Here is a 17,692-nt window from a genome sequence, read left to right on the forward strand (position 1 = left end):
GAGGGCCTACTCAATATTAAGTAGGTAATACTAATGTTAAGTCTGACCAGCTAGTGAGCAAAAGTGAGCATGATTAGGCCAGATAATTACATCCTCACTACAGTACAGTACTCCACTCTGAGCTGTAGCATTTAAGGGCCAGTAAGGGTAAACAGTTGTGCTTAGGCACGGCTAACATTAGCATTTCCTCTGTTTGGGCAATCACAGCTGGACTGCCCCTTCTGAGGTCAGTGCAGCTAGTGCAGGCTTGCTATTGTCAAAGTTCACTGAAGTTTAACTCAATGCAAAGTTCTGTGCGCGAAATGTTTTCCAGAAGCAGCCAGAGTGAAAGCACTCATTGTGGTATTGAAATGAGTGTCATTTCGGTCACAAAAATATGCAGACAGAAGCCCAAAGTGACCACGGCTTTAGGCTTCTTCATTTACATGCAGGTCTGCACAGATCAATTGGGACGCGCCAATGTGTGCGCAAGCTTAAATAGCACACTAAATGATCTAAAATATCAGATGTAATTCCAATCTCAGACTGATAATAATAAAGAGCTCTACAACATCTGTGTTATTATCACTTTTACAACATACCCACATGAGTCGTATTCAGTAATATGTGGCTTAAGCTCTTATAGAAGCATAAAAACATCAACATAAGATAAGATAAGTGTTCTTTCCGTATATCCTGGCTTGGGAAGCTGGTGTCAGACAGCAAGGTCAGCCAAACCATGGCACCCCTAGAGCAGAGAGGGTTAAGGGTCTTGTTAAAGGGCCCAACAGACCTCAAACCTCCAACTCTCTGATCCGTCACCCAGCTAAGCTTCTAAGCTTCCAGCCACCGCTGCCCCCACAGTATATCTCAGCTTGGAAAGAGCTAGTGTCAGGGCCTATTGTCAGCCTTGCCACCCGCCCTTGGGGCCATTAGGGTTTCAGGACCTAATGGTGGCATCTTACTGGATGCGGGTATTGAGCCAACAACCCTGTGATCAATAACTGAGTGTTTGTTTTGTTTTCTTTTAGCTGAATTAAAACCATCCACATTTTGCTGTAAACCTGGTAACACTTTACTTGGATAGTACATTGTAGATGCCATATGGATGCTCAACTAACATTTGACTAAATGTCCATTAAATGCAGCTAAACTCTAAGTTGAATGTAAACTGTCTGTCTATTAAATGTAACCTTACACCTAACCCTAACCCTCCTTACCCTTTCAGGGTTAGATTTTAGGTTAAGATCAGGGTTAGGCTTAGATTTTAGGGTTGATTCAGGGAAAGGTTATAGTTAGGGTTAAAGTTAGGTGTAGGTTGTAGATTCCATAGAAAGTAATTTACAATTAACTGTGTACACACCAATCCGTGTGTTATACACTACTTGCAGTGAAAGTAGCCAGTGCGGTATGGGAGTGCTCAATTAAATACGCAGCATCGCTGTAACAAAAAAGAAAATCTTGAATGTCCAACCAGACTTTTTGGGCATAGCTTCCTTTGTGGTGTCTTTGCATGCTTCATTAGTCAGTAAGAAATAATAAAAATCAAATGCTACGCTTTTACTATCACCAGTACATCTAAGAGCTACAAGAAGCCTTATTAGGCCCAAAGATGCTTACAGATGACATGAACAAAAGGATAAACCAGGTCAAGGCCTAATCACAGGGTTGGAAAATGCGATAAGGACAAGGGTTTCAATGTAGAGCTGCTGAAAACCGGCATCTGTGGAAGCCCATTATGTCTAAACACAACCATATGAGTGCACAGTGTTCCAGCCAGGGGCAAAAGTACTAGACCAGAAACACAGTATGTGTTTGGCACAGCACAGCTTATTTTACAGCGACTGTTTATTCTTATTAACTAAAAAAATCTGCCAGACACTGTAAAACAACCTAGGTTCTCTTATAAAAATGAAAAAAAGAGATCCAGATAGTTACTTTGCATGTGGATACTTTTCTTACTCCACATGCAAAGGAGCAGCACAGTGTCGTCCACAGAGCAGCGCTGCATGGGGCATGCCTTAAATGCCTTGCCCAAAGGCTAATCAGGACTACCCAGTCAATCCTGAGATTTGTACCTACAACCTTCTGGTTTGCTGGCCTACTGAATGTAATTTAGACAGCCCAGTCTAGATTTCGGACTGAGCAGAAAGACTGACCACATACTACAGATACAGATTTCTCCAAATTCAACACAAAATGCCACTTTTAATGACCACCGCAGTTTCAGAATTATTCAACCCCTTCATGACAAGCATCTTTCGTAGGCTACTTAGTAAAGTAACCTTTTGCTGTTATGACCTGCTGGGAGTTTTAGCCCATTCCTCATGGACAGTAGCCTCCAGTTCACTAAAATTCTTTAACAGTCTTGACTCATTAATATTACATACACCCAGCCCACACAATGGCCAATTGAATATGCTGTCGATACTCCAGACTCGGCTAGTTACTGCAAAAAAGGGTTGCTACACAAACCAGGCCCTTGGGAACCTGCAAAAGATGTCATCTGTGCTAGGCTAAAACTCTCTGCTCATCAACAGGCTTGTACCATCTCTCAGCAACATCCATTGCTTTGCTTGTGCCATCGTCCGCAGATGTAGAGTTCAACCCCAGCTACTATTTTTTCAGGTAGCTAACAGCATCAGGAGGACACAGAGAGGACAGTGACACTTTTAAGTACAAAAATAATGACAGTATTTTAGTTACAGTGCTAAAAATAAAACTATGCTATGTGACTCCTGTGCCACAACTGGTTTTCACCTAGAAAGCAAAATCTGTGTGTTATATTCTCAGGCAAAATATCATGGATGGTAATGGTATTGTAAAACCACATGGGGCATTTTTAAATGCAACCAAAGACACATGTTTACTATTTATGCATCAAATAACACAAAAAATGGAATAAATGCATTCAATGACACTTAAGGCATTAGTATCAGTATCAGTTTATACTCAGTATTGGTATTGCTAAATGCAAAAGTGGTATTGTGTCATTTCTAGCAACTACTTTATATTACTAGGTTTTATATGCACAGATGGCCTCTGCAAAAACAGAGAAACAAAAAAGATCTTCCTGCATCTGTGTGTTTTCCTCTATGGCTAGTCGCCCTTGCAGGGAAAGCTGTATTTTGGGCTTTACTGATGCCTTTCTGGTTTTCTTAAAGACTGTCCAGTAACAACAGGCTGCTGCTTTGTGCTGTTAGAGAGACAGGAGATGTGCAGGGTTCTGGGAGACGATAGAGAGAACTGGGCTAAAAGCAGACACTGACAGCCCCTGCACATAGAGACGTCCAGGCCAACCAGGCAGATGTTCTTGTGCTCCTTTGGCAAGGGCAGGACACACAGCTCGCAGGGCTCCAAGTGGAACCAGCAGGGACTCACAGCCACAGCTGGTGCCGGGAAAGAAATCAGGCTTCCTGCAACTCAGTTTTAAGAACCAGTAGCCCTTAAAGTAGAGTATGTCAGCATTGCAGGGCTATTGGTAAAATGCAAGCAGTGTTTTCTTAGGACTTCAGGTGACAATAAGAATTCTTTACATATTCTCTTTTCTTTTAGAATTATGCTGTATATCGAAAACATTGAGAGGGCATTTTTTGGAGCAGCAAAAAGTCACATGAATTCCAACATGTAATGGCTTTAAAACTGATTAGGACTTCTAAACATGTGACACCACAAGACCTCAGAAGGTGGTGTCGTCGTATGTTGGGCTCACATGAGTAGATTGTGGGCAAGGTGGATTCCAGGTGGGCATGGGCTCTTAGTGGGTTTGTACAAGCGCTGTTACTGGGCCCACGCTAATCTCACATGGGTCCCATCAAGGCCCCATGTGCAGTGCACAACCCAGATGGGATCCATGTGTAAGCCCATTACTGACCCTTGTGGGACCCATGTGGACATCCCATTGTGGGGCCAACATGGAATACACGGACAAAACCCAGTTGGGGGTTCCCAGTTGAGCTAACCATACAGGCCCAGGTAGGCTATCTGGGGATCTCATTTATGAATCTTGGGCCCTGAGACCCTGTTCCTTGGAGCACTTTTGGTAGGTACTGTCCATTGCATACCATGAACACCCCACAAGACCTGCCGTTTTGGAGATGATCTCACAGTCAAAGTGGCTCAGCTTTGTACATTTGCCCATTTTTCCTTCTACAACAAGAACTGACTAATCACTTAGTTGCTTAATATGTAGATTCCACCCTTCCAGACAATCACGGTCATTCATTTCATCTGGTTTTAATGTTATGGCTGATCAGTGTATGTGCCATGGAAGATATATTGCCCATCCCTACTATAACTTAAATCATCTATCAAACCATTCTTGAGTTTGTAAATGCAAAACTGTGCACTGCATAGGGTCCCCATGGGTGAGTCTGAGAACCACAGAGACATCCTGTAGACCATCTTGTGTGGTGAGCTGTACAATCTTATATGCCAACTCTCTGATAAATGGGCAGCAGCGCTTAGTAGCGTTTAATCTTCTTAGAATGAGCAGTCATGATTAAAGCACTTAGGCAAAAACTCTCAACTGGATGTGTGCTGGGCAAATTGGCTGGGGTGTGTCTGTGTGTCCAAGTGTTTCCACCACTATCCAAAGTGAAGTATAATGGTGGTGGTGGTGGACTGAATCAAATAACAGCAAGCTCTGAAATATATCAGAGACAGCACACTGCACACTTGGCTTCGGAACAACATGTGAATTATCTCCACTTTCCAATTTGTTCTGCTCAGGCCGTCGCCACAGCTTAAAATACTCTCCTCTCAATTAGGGAATTCAATAACCAGGCCACAATTCTGCCTTCAAATAGCCTTGCTATCGACTCAGCAAGAGAACTCCAACCATGGAAACATTTGGTAAGCCTCATGCTCCTCATTGCACAGGGAGAAATGAAGGTAAGGGCAGTGAGTCAGTTGTGGCTGCAGCCCAACAAGCACTCTTTTTTAGCAGCCTTCTGTGCTCTGGTCGGCTATGGAGACTGTGAGCTCAAGTTAAGAGCAGGCTGAACATCCAAAGAAAACAAGGCTGCGGCCTACAGCCACAGTTTAGATAGAGTGTGGCTGGGTGCTGGTTTAGATGCTCTCTTTGAATCTTCTATTCTATTCCTTAATCTAGTATTAGCATCAGGAGCAGGACTCTAGCCATTCCCTCACAACACCACAAAAATGGTACTTTTAGCCAAGTCATGTAGATGCTATATTTGGTGTTGAAATCATGGAGGTTAACAGTCACAAGAAGCATAACGTGGAGATTGTGGCAAAAAGGCCACACATACTTTGTAGTGTCTTTGTAGTTCTTTCATTTCTCCTGTCTTTCCTTCTTTCTTTTTTTAGTTAGCTGCTGCCGCTACATTGCTACTACTAGTATCTATGGCCTCGTTCGCACTTGGCATTAAGATGCGTCCTGGGTGATCCGAAGTGACAAGCACAACGTACAGGTGTGAACGGGATTCGGTCACTCAAACCACATTCAGAGGAGGTCAGAAAGCATATGACCAAATTATCCTTGTAATGTGAACGCCGAAGCATGTGTTCAATATCTCTCTAAATCATTACATTATTTACTGTAACTTTATTAACCTTACCCTTTTTTAATCTCTCATCTGGACAAGAATGGTTAGTTGTTACTGAACTTTATGCAAGATGGTGCTTTGCCATCAGCACCCTGAGTCAGAGAGAGCACAATTAGCCATGCTCTCTCTTGGTGGGTAGATGGCACTCTCTTAAAGTTATGCCGACCGGCACAGGTGTCTGGTGTTAGCTGGTGTGGTGGAACCGGGGACCCGATGCTTACCATGTCGGCTGCTTGGCGATGTCGCATTTGCAGCAGTTTGAAAATAGGTGGGGAAAAATCTATAAATTGCACTTTTACAGTAGTTTTTTTATTCAGTCTTGGTCTCTGTACATTTACTGTATTTCTTATTTACTGCTTTTTGCAATAAATCTGCTGTATCATTACTGAAAAGGCCATTATTGCTATAACCATCCAAATAAAAATAATAAAAATGATATATTATGCAGCCCTACCATTCACTGTAAAGAGTTTGAACCGTCATTTACAGTCAGGCTAAATGTAGCATGCACTAAGAGTGCTAAAGGCTTCTGCTGTCTGCGAGGTGGGGGAGTGGACAGGATTAGGAGTTTGTGGGGAGCATGCATGCACACACATATAAATACTCAGACACACACACGAGAGCTCCAGACTAATCCGCTCTTAGAACGCACTCCAGTCCCATAATGCATCACTCCTTCACTGCATGGCACCTTAGTCTACCCAGCAACTTAATCACAGGCTTACTGCTACCCCCCCTCAACCCTCAACCATTCCATTTCATTAAGAACACCATAATTAGTCCTGTGTAAGTGAATGTAGTGCCACAGATCTTGGTTTAAAGTCATTGTATGAACAGTTTTTTTACATCTGGCACCGCTAGTGCCACTAGCATAGACATATGGCAATGTGAATAAATCTTTATCCCAAGTCTTAAAATAGAGAAGACCCAAATAAAGAATTATGCAAAACTAATTACAGCAAATGATCCCACATTAAATGGAGCTATGTAATAACTAATGTACCATGCCCAAACTCCATTACAATGCACACTAGAAACCGTTTCTCTCTCCTCTCCTTATCCCTTATCGTGAAGAAAATTCACACCTCACCACTACCCCTGCACTTCCTGATAGTCCAAATTATGCTCAACCTCTGCTTTGCAAGGGGGGGTCTGGCTTCAGGTTTCATCATCGTGAAGCCCCTGAACTCCAGCCCGAATTTCCAGAGTTACCCTTCCTTGCTTCAGCCACGCGAGTGTGGTCTGCACTTTGCAAAATAACCTTTTTTAGAAAAAGTATGCAAATCCTTGCAATCAGTAACTAGTGACCCCTTTGAGAAGCAATAACTTCAACCGTGTGTTTCTGGTCACTGGCGATCAATCCTGCACAAACTGCTTGTTTCTACACTCACTGTCCATTTTATCAGCTCCACTTCCCATATAGGAGCACTTTGACAGCCTCCTTTCACCCTGTTCTACAGTGGTCAGGACCCCACAGGTGGTTCATTCCCAGCACTGCAGTAAAACTGACATGGTGGTGGTGTGTTAGTGAGTGTGTTGAACAGGTACGAGTGGATCAGACACAGCAGTGCTGCTGGAGTTTTTTTTAACTCCAGTCACTGCTGGACTCAGAACAGTTCACCAATCTAGAAATACCTAGCAAACAGCGCCCTGTGGGCAGTGTCCTGTGAACACTGATGTAGGACTAGAGGATGACCAACACATGACCACAAAGTATACAGCAACAGATGAGCTTCTGTCTCTGACTTTGAATCTATAAGGTGGACCAACTAGGTAGGGGTGTCTAATAGAGTGGGAAGTGAGTGGACAAGGGTTTAAACACTCCAGCAGCACTGCTGTGTCTGATCTTCTCGTACCAGCGCAACACCACCATGTCAGTCAGTGTCACTGCAGTGCTGAGAATGACCCCCCATCCAAATCCTACCTGCTCTGTGGTGGTCCTGTGGGGTCCTGAAACATTGTTAGAATAGAGTGAAAGGAGTCACAGAACTACAAAGTGCTACTTTATGGTAAATGGAGCTAATACATTGGACAATGGGTGTAGAAACAGGAAGATGTGCTAATGTTGTGGCTGATCAGTGTATATATTCTGATGAGAAAATCATGATCCAAATTTCAGGTCATATTACCCTCCCCATCCTTACTGTAACAATCTAAATCTGTGACTAGCCTGTGGAAACATCGCATGCATCCAGGGATCTAAACACAGAAAAGGATGGCCTGCCAAAGAGACGTTACGCTCTTTCCTGGACTGGAGATTAGCGCAGGATGTTGTTGACGCTGGCTAGAGGCTTAACAGATGCAGGTCAGTGGGTATAGAGACTGGCCAATCCTCTACAGCAACCATGCTCTCTCCCTTGATCTCTTTCTCACTCTCTCTGACAGCTGCCCCCTCAACACCCACCCCCCCTCCCCGGGGTAGGTCAGCCTGATCCCCTCCCGTTTGCCACTCAAAACCGCACCCCTTCCTGTGTAAGCCTCACCCTGCGTAAAAGCAACACCTATCACACAGGGCCTCGCTTTCAAACTTACACAGCCCTAATGGCCGTCTACTTCCTGCCATGGGAGTCACAAGTCGGAAAATGAGAGTCAAAGAAAAAAAAAAGACATGAATGTGAATTTGGTCAAATGTTCCACTGAGCTCTGCAAGCTGTGACTACGAGGCAAACGTTTAATATAGATCATAAGGTGATGCAATTTTGGCTTCTGTATGGCAATGAGGAATAACGCAGCCTTAAAAGAAAGAGTTTTCACAGCGCTTAACTAACGTAGGCCAACATGCCAATGTTAAAGTCCCAGTATCCCAGTATGACACATCAGTTTTTGGGGTTCCTGACAGATCTCTTTTGACTGGAATGGTAAATGTTACTGTTTTTCATAATAAAAAAGGAGAAATGATGCTGGTATATTTGGGATTAGAGATCTTATTTTAGTGTATATCATTGGGCACAGTGATTTCACTGCAGCATTTACTGCAGCATAAGTTACTGGTAGCCAAATGATCAGGGAGGTCACTCATTCAGGGGTGTGGAGCCAGCTTTCCCATGCTTCCTGTACTTGGGTGTGTGGCATCAGTTTTCCATAGCTCCTCAGTGCTCAGAAGCATTCCGATCTGGCTTGACCCTCTAGGCCCTGCTTGCCACTCAGGGGCGTGGCCACAGCTTTCTGACCCTCCTCACCACTTGGGACCGTGGCAGCCACTTTCTAAAAACACTCTATGGCATGGCATTGGCTTTGCAAAGCGTCCTGGTGCTCAGGCACAGTGGGATTATGCAGGTTCTTTAGACAAGACAAGACCATTATATTTATCATGTGTGTTGGACACAGGTGGAATTTGGCCTCGACCTTTAACGCATTCATGCAGTCAACACACACATACACACTAGTGATTGAACACACACAGTGAAAGTGAGCACATGTGCCCAGGGCAGTGGTCAGTCATCACTGTGGCACTGGGGAGCAGGAAGGGTGAATGGCCATGCACAAGGGCCCAACAGTAGCAGTATGCAGAGACCACATATCGAACAGACAACCCTGTCATCAACAGCCCGGTGCTCCATCTGCTGAGCCACCACTGCCTTGCATAATCTGAAATGCAGTTCTAGGTAAAATAAGCGTCCTTGCTAGCTTAGCTGATACAGTCTTCTCATTGGTCACCGTAATTTTGTGGAAACAACGTAGACAAATAATTCTCGCTAGTTTTTACTTTGTTGTGATTTGGAAGCTGTGTTGGGTATTCTGCCTTCTGGCCCGCAAGCCCAGTGTTGTTACCTTGGCAATGCACTTGCATGAATTTGGGTGGCGAATCTTTTGAAAACGCACTGAAGGGAGGGGTGTGTTTGTTTTGCTGTTGAGTTCAAATAACAACGTCTGTTCTCCAGAATCGTATACAGCACCTTTAACATTTGGCCAGTTTTCTTCCATAAAAGAGCTTGCATGGCTTGATACAATACAAGAACAGAATACAGAGCATTATTTTGTTTTTAAGGAATTATTAGGCCTCATGAAGGACTAGACACCTCTGTAAAGGCACACAAGCTTTGACTTCTTCAGAATATTGGGCACACTTGATTGTAATTTGACATTCCTCTGCGGGAGTCTTATTTTCCATCCTTTTATGACTCATGCAAACTTTGATGCTAAATGAACTTCAGGCTGAAAAGGAATGTTGTTACTAGCCTACCCCTGGTACACAAGGTCTATTTTCGTCCATTGCAAGGGTGGAAGTTGTAATAATGACAGACTGTAGACTAGATAGACTATGGATATTTGACTGCTGCCTAGCGAATTACATTCCACAGCTTTACACATTTACTCTGTAGAAGCATATCTTTATGAACAAGCACAAACAGCATGTGGCAGGATTAAAAGACTAGTACCTCTTATTAGAGCTACATTCCAGCAAATCAATAACAATACTTTGCTACAGTCATCAGTGTGCGACCATACAGCATAACTGTTTAAGAACGTGCAAACTGTTCATTTTCTGTTTTCTTCCCAGTTCTCCTTCACTCAGAGGACAAACATTTGGAAGAAATCCTTCAGCCGGTCCCATCTGTCTGCAATGCAGTAAACATGGCTGAAGGGGGTTATAAACTACAGCAGTCTCTCCGAAACTAACTCCAGCCGCTCTTCACTCCGGGCCTTCTTTTTTGGCCTGGCAGCGTAAGCCATGGACCTTACTCTGATATAAACACAGGAGAGGGACAGTCTCTGTGTTTATACTGCAGGCCATTTCTGAACATTTTGACCACACTGTGGCAAAGAGGCCTCACCATTCCGAGACAAAGGAACAGGCTTGGAGTGAGAGGCGTCATTAGTGTAAGTAAAGCACAACTGCTGCAGAGGATCAGGGCGATTCTCCAACAGCTGTACGATCCTAAACAAGTCGTGTGTCAAGGATTAGCGTCTGGGAATACTTTGATTTGAAATATAAATGAGGCGGGTTTACACAGAAATAAAAGAACCAATAATGGCCAACAAGAACGATGAGTATATCACACTACAGTCCTGGAGATCCGCAGCTCTACTGAGTTTAGATTTAGATCAACTGTTCCTGATACAGTTTGGGAACTCCAGGCCAAATTGTGTATCTTGTTGATTTTTGAGAAAACATAAACAATCACAATCTCTGCAGCAAACTATGAAAATAAATTCTTATTTTCATAGCACCAATACACCTTTTTCCTTTCTGATACAGAGTACAGAAACCAACTCTGACTTAAATATCCGATAGATGGCTATAAAAAATGTTTATAGTGTTCAACTTTATATATGTTGTACTATTTTATATCTTATCCTAAATAAGATATTATAAGATTGAATGAACAGCATTTAGAGCTACAAAAAATGGCCACATTCCAAAACATGTGCAAGTACACAAGGATAATCTTTCTAAACTTCAAAATTCATGTTTCAGAGCAGTGAAAAAAATGCTTATTTAGAAAAAAAAAATGCATACGCAGTAATATGTGTGGCCTTTAAACAAACTGCTTAAACTCAACTCAACGCAAAACCCAAAACAGAACACATGGAAACAAAAGGTGCTAATATAAAAGGTCAATGAAATGTCTGTTTAATGGTAATAACTAAATTAACTAAAATAAAGCTTATTACTGCCGTTTACTGATTGTTTAAACATTTGGTTTCATAATAAAGTATGCAAACAAAAATGTTCTATGTAAAAAAAGGTAAGAAAAAAAGTAGTGCTTTCTAATGCCGATACCGATACTGTGTGTAAGTGCAAGTATCTGTAAACACTAGCAATGGACAGTTATTTTACATTAGCTAATGTACAAAACATTAGTGTGGCATGTGTGAAAGCTTTCCACTCTACTAAGTCAATACTTAAAAACACCCCCTTAGGTAGATACCACAGCTCGACTACACTTCTTGTAGCCAGCCAGGAGTGGTTCTATTCTTATTTCAGGATTTTTTCAATACTCCCCAAAGTATTAAAGACCTCAAGTCTCAACAGTTGGCAAGGTTTTTGTTTAGAACTATCATAACTGCTGCTCCTTTTCTCTGAGGATTCTTCAATACAGATCATGTCTCATCATGATCAACATACCATAATGCTTGATATGGCTTAATGTTTATTAGTTCAGCAATGTCCTTAGCGATATATTTAGATCATGAGAATTGTGTCAATTTAATTACTTTTATTGTCATTATACTTGTATAATGTTTGTATAATGTACTGTTCTCTCTGCCATGGGTTAAGGGAGAGTGGACACGGGTAAGGAACTCACAATCCTCTGATCAATAACCCAGAACTCTACCCACTGAGCAACTTGCCTTCGATTTTTCAAATTCTGTTTAAGCAATAACTGCCCCTTACTCACTGCCATTGGCCTCTAAGAGTTACAGCTAGTGGACTTATTCGACTAAAATCGGCACCCAAATTAGTTGGCAACTAATTTAATAGTTGATTAGTTGGCGACATCATTACGCTTATTCCTCACAGTAACTAAGAGGAGTTCAGGCCACACATTAACCGCAGATTAATCGCTGAAGTTTAACCATAACAGTGTTGAAAAGATTTTACTATCGCTGTTTCTGTTTCCAGTCATAATTCCCTCAATCTGGACGCAAAGCCCTCCACTCCACTAAACTGCTACATCACAAACAGACCATGTCAAAATAAAGGTCACTAATACAAATGTAGCAGTAACTACTTCGACACACCCTTCATTGTAATTTTGACAGGACAACTGTATTGGAGTTTTATTTATCTTCGATATTAGCAGGACAGTTCATTAAGTGTTCATTTCATACAAGTTCATTTTTGAATAAGGTAATAGGTACTAGCCCCTTTTTTGTGCACAGTAAACGTGTAGTTGAAAAGTGGTTGTTTGAATATCATATCACAGTCATATAGTGAGTATTATAGTATTATTATAAACTTTATTTACTAAATGAGTACTTTATTTATATTGTTCAGTGCCTGTTTGTACCAAATTCCTACACTCCCACATCATATATATTAATTTGTATTGTAAAAAATATATTGAAGCACAATTATGTTCTATATTTTCCTTCATGCAGCCCACTCTTCTACTAACTAGCTTATGTAATAAAAGGTTGATCTACAATAACTTGAAAAGGGTGGGGGAAAACATTTTAAGGACATTCACATGACTGCCGTGAGGACGAGCCTGCTCCATGCTAATGTCTTCCTGAAACAAAGCCTAAGGCCCACTTCTGTTGTAAACAAACTGAGGAAATAAAAATGGCCATGTTTCAGCTAGGCGAAAAGCATTCCCGGCTAATCAGCTGTGGGCTGGAATTTCCTATAGCTAACTCTGGAGCCCCCACGGAAAAACAGCACATACAGAGTAGCTGGAGTAGCTGTGGTGGGCCCTGTCTGTTTTTCGAATTACACCAAATAGGCTACTTAAAGCTGTAGCCTGAGGACAGGAAGATGAACAGCGTGACTGGGCTAGCATAGTTTTTTGCACAGCCCACTGAACGGGACAAGAGCTAGCCTGAATGGACTTCGCTGACCTAATAAATCTCAGTGTAATCTCTGGCTCTGTCCATTTCACTTTATGACAGGCTTTCAAGGCAGTCCCTGGAATCCCTACAGCCACTGCATTTTTAACTACACGGCGCTCGCAGTGAAGGAAAGCTGTTAGTGTAGTCACTCTCTGAGTGGTGTTTCTTTAACAGTACAATGTGGCTTATGTACAGTACTGAAACAGGTTCAGCATCAGATTTATTACTTGTGTTAAGTAACAAATCAGCTTTAGGGACTTCTTATAGATCTTCCTCTAACCCCAAGAGCGGAAGGCGAATGTACAGTTTTATGAGGACACAAAAGACCAGAGGGCACATGATCTACAAGTCACTGTAACCCTTTTCCTGCCCGTAATGAACAAGTGCTCTCAAATGTCCCTCCTCAAACATTTCCATATACTGTACGTTCACCAGAGGCCAGTAGCTAAGTAGCTAATTGAGGTTAGGTAAAATTCAGTTAGGGGTGGATACGTTGGGGGATGAGTTGTGCAACTGCAAAACATGAGAAAAACCCATGTGTGGATCTGGATCTGAGGAAATGCTTTCCAGATGTGGTCAGCAGACCTTAGAGGTCACGGAGTGTCAGGGCCAAAGCTGGCCATATCAGCATTTTCCCAAAGCAAGCAAGACACCACACAAAGCAGTAGCCGCTGTAAAAGACATGGATAAGCTAGTCCTTTTAAAAAATAGTCAGAAACAGAATGTATCTGAAGTAAAGAATGGATTCAGGTAGTGTACAGACAGATACAGCCATTAACTGTGGCAGTATCAGCCTGGGCCAAAGGTTTTAATGGAGCTAGGCCTTGGTCTTATTTAGACTGCTAGAAAACAGCAAAACAACCCAGAGTCATCGAACCATTCGGTTGTTCTGGAGGACAAAAAATACTTACTATAACCAAATAGCAACCAGTTTGAGACATCTGTCACATCCAAACATCGATGCAAGGCTGTTGGACCCCTAAACAAGACCCTCATAGCAAGGCTGCCCCTGCGCTCTGCCCAACATTTCATTGCACTGATTTTTTTTCAGCAATTATCTGCCAATACCGATCAAATCATATTCCACTGTGAATCCCTAGTCTAAAAGCGACCTAAAATAAGCTGTGGGTTGGAGAATGAAGACAGCATGGGCAACAATGAATGCACCTCTGCAGGTCAGCAGAGAGTGTCAACGTTGCTAAAGCGAGCCATCATTGCTAACGTGAATGAACAGCAGCCCCTAAGCTGTACGCTGTGTAGCTCAGGCTGCTGACTGAGGTAGTTGACTGGGTGTGAGGTGGAGGATCTGACGTCAGCAGTCTCGCTCCCATTTTCGTCCTCCTGCTCCCCAAAGGCGTCACGGCGCTTGACGTATCCACCTCTTACCTCCAGCAGCCTGCACTTATGATTATTTCATGATCATGTAACGTGCCTCTCCACTAATGCCGGCATTCTGTACAGACTGTACAGCCAGCTCACTCGTCCATCCGCCCGCCTTTGACGTGGCCACTCATGTAGGTCATCGCTAAATAACAATGTCCTTTGATTCACGTTGAGAATAATAATGAGCCTTTGTCATGTGGCGTAGGCAAAGGTTCCCACAAGCCGCTGTAGCCTCCGCATTATAAGCAGCGAAAGGCTGCACAGCAACATAGAAGAACATAGAAGTTCCCAGAGAATCAGTCGTCCATTAAATGTTAGCCATTGAAATTGCTCATTTAAACATCTATATTTCCCAAAGTCCCTAAAACGAGTCTGAAGTTCCTATTCTTCCTATTCTCCAATTCGCCGTTCCACCTTAAATAGTGCCGCACTCACATTAGGGCGCATGTAGCGCTAGAGTGCAACCGCTGCACCGTTTTAAGGTGGACCGAGGGAATTGCAATAAGAAGCTGGTGAGGAGGACAACAACCTCAGCTTCAAGCCAGCCTGCTTGCGATGCTTTTTGCGCAGTATGACGCTGCTGAACACGCCAGGCGAGCACACCGGGCCACACAGACTTACTATTTCCATCATTTCTAATCCCGCAGACTTACCTCTCGGGCTATTTGACTCAGAGCATCATCCTCCGCCGTTAGTTTCTCCCTGTTGGGAATCCTCTTCCTTCCCGTGACCTGAGTACCCATTTTAAAAATGAGCTACAGTCTCCCAGCGAGCTACAAAAGTAAACCCTGGTCAGTTTCCAGTCCAGCAAATTACACAAGACACCCGTGAGTGGCGTTAAAACGGCTGAGGAGATCTTCTGGAGCCGTTAAAAAAGTGCCCAGGTACATCGTAACCCATTCGCTAGCTATGTTTCCAACCACATAGCAGCTCACATTAAAAAACAACACTACAGCTAAGCGCCCCTCACACCGAAAGCCCCCTCAGTGCGTCCCCACATCCCGCTGAAAAGATAATGACAGTTCGCTAATCCGCCATAATAACGACAGGCTGTTGACATTCCGGAAAACGCAACGGCGGCTCATCCTGTCAAATTCCCATTTCAAGCTAGCGCTGGCTTTCCGCCGGACCCCTGGTTCGGTGTCGGCTGAAAGCGAAACGCTTGGGAATGAAGCGGTTCGGAAGCAGGCGAGCCCGCCTGCCTGTGAGAAAGTTGTGTTTTGTTAGCAGGGGACCGCGCAGGCCGGATGAGGAGCTCCAGGCTGAGGGCGCGTTCCGGGCTGCAGCCCAATGGCCTCTCAGTCAGCGCTGCTGTGTGGATGCGGCTGGAGCGGGGAGAGGGGGCGGGGCTCCTGGAGCCTATCCACCGCCTTTTAATAGCCTGCTCTGCTACTGATCTCATCAACGAGTCAGAGGTAGCGAGCACTATAATAAGGTCAATGAGGTCATCCATCCATTCAATCACCCATTCATCCATCCATGCATCCATCCATCTATCTACCTGTATGTCCACCTGTAAACCTGGCTGTCTGGATGAATGATGTAGCCTAAAGGGTTCTCTATAGTACTGAAAGATGGTTCTTAGTGTAATCCTTCTTGGTGCTATATAACCATTTAAAAAAAGATCCTTCTATACAAGGTTCTCCATCATAGAGGAGAATCGATTAGCCAGACAAATAATAACCATTAAACATTCAAATGGTTGATTGAACTCATCAAGTTCTTATAACAACTGCCTCTACTAAAAACCTTGAAGAACACCCTCTTTTTAAAAGTGCATATATGTACACTGAAAGGCCAGAAGTATGAGGACACCTAACCCTGCACACCCACAGCCCCTCCCATCCATTCCCTCAATTTAGTCATATCCTGTTCCCACCCAGAAGTTAGGTCTCCCATCACACACAATGGTACTAAGGCTAAGGGTGCATTGTGCATGAAGGGTGGTGGAGTTCAGGCTACAATGTGCTTCCTATAAGATATGCAAGCTTTTCAAACTGCTGTTGATGAGGTTTTCAAACATCGTTAGACAGCTGAACCCACCTGGAGCAGAACACAAAAAACTAAATATTTCGTCAGCTACCAGACAACCGTGTTGGCTAGCATATTCTCTATTGGTGTCCTAGCTACAGATGTCTGTGGTATCGCCGGGGACCAACCAGGTTGCAGCGGGTAGCTCTTCTACATATTTTTTGGTTTTACTGTTTAAGCTTCTCTATAGATATTGGACAATGGCCGTAGGACGGCCAAACTACCTCTGGTGGTCAGGACAAGAACTGGTGGTCCTGAGCCTATTGGATTGGGTTTCTATTATGAAGCAGCCGCACACAGGCCATTACCAACATCACCATAAGCAACGTCAAGTGTTGAGTGCCCACCATTATTGGACTCTGGAGTCCAATGATTTTCAATATGCTCTCAGGACTGATGAATGACACTTTCTCTGATGGACGAAAAGGAAATATTAATATTAGATATAAACTGCAGTGTACATAGGCCCTGTGATGGCCTGTGGAAAGAAGCTCCTCCTCATTTTCTCTGTGTAGGCCTTGAGTGAGCAAAAGCGGTTTCCTTACCGCAACAGAGAAAAGAGTCCATGTTGGGATGGCTAAGGTTTTTCACTACCTCCCTGGCCCTGGTCCAGCACCATTTGTTGTAGATATAGTGCAGGTCAGGGAGCTCGGTCCGGATGATGTACTCAGCTGATCGCAACACTCTCTGGAGAGCCTGCCTATCCTGTTTGCTGCTGTTTCAAAACCAGGCTGTGATGTTCCTCATGAGGATGCTTTCGATGGTGCAGGTGTAGACGTTTCTCAGGACCTTGAAGGGCAGTTGCGAAGTGTCTTTAGAGACTCATGATGGGTACTGTGTACTCTTTCCACAGCAGGCCCATTGATCCTGACAGTCTGCTACCTCCTCTCCTGCTCAATGCTCAAAGCCATGGTTTGCCAAGTTTGATGAACTTGACTGGCCTGCACAAAGCCCTGACCTCAAATCCACTGATTACCTTTAGGATGAACTGAAACTATGACTGTCAGCCAGGACTTCACCCAACATCGAGGCCCGACCTCACTAATGCTCCCGTGGCCGAATGGAAGTGAATCCTTGCAGCCATGTTCAAAATCTTGTGGAAAACCTGTGTGGAGCCTGAAAGGAGGCTGCTATTGCAGCAAATTCAATGTTAATGTCTACAGTCTTGAAATGTAAAGATGTTCACCAGGCATGAAGGATGTGCTGTTTGGGTGTTCAGATACTTCTGGCCA

At 43.6% G+C, this 17,692-nt stretch overlaps 1 protein-coding gene across 15 annotated transcripts in view; it reads right to left on the reverse strand.

Annotated features, from left to right (window-relative positions):
- The window catches only part of lrrfip1b (leucine rich repeat (in FLII) interacting protein 1b), a 54,009-nt gene extending 38,273 nt beyond the window's left edge, over positions 1-15,736 (reverse strand). For all 15 annotated transcript variants that reach the window (XM_072683761.1, XM_072683760.1, XM_072683758.1 and 12 more), the window contains exon 1: positions 15,083-15,736. In XM_072683761.1, the coding sequence (XP_072539862.1) occupies positions 15,083-15,172 (90 nt within the window). In that variant the 5' untranslated portion in view covers positions 15,173-15,736. The remainder of the gene's footprint in view (positions 1-15,082) is intronic.
- Between the last annotated feature and the right edge of the window lie 1,956 nt (positions 15,737-17,692).

Source organism: Salminus brasiliensis, chromosome 7 (genome assembly GCF_030463535.1).
Source record: "Salminus brasiliensis chromosome 7, fSalBra1.hap2, whole genome shotgun sequence".
Lineage (NCBI taxonomy): Eukaryota > Metazoa > Chordata > Actinopteri > Characiformes > Bryconidae > Salminus > Salminus brasiliensis.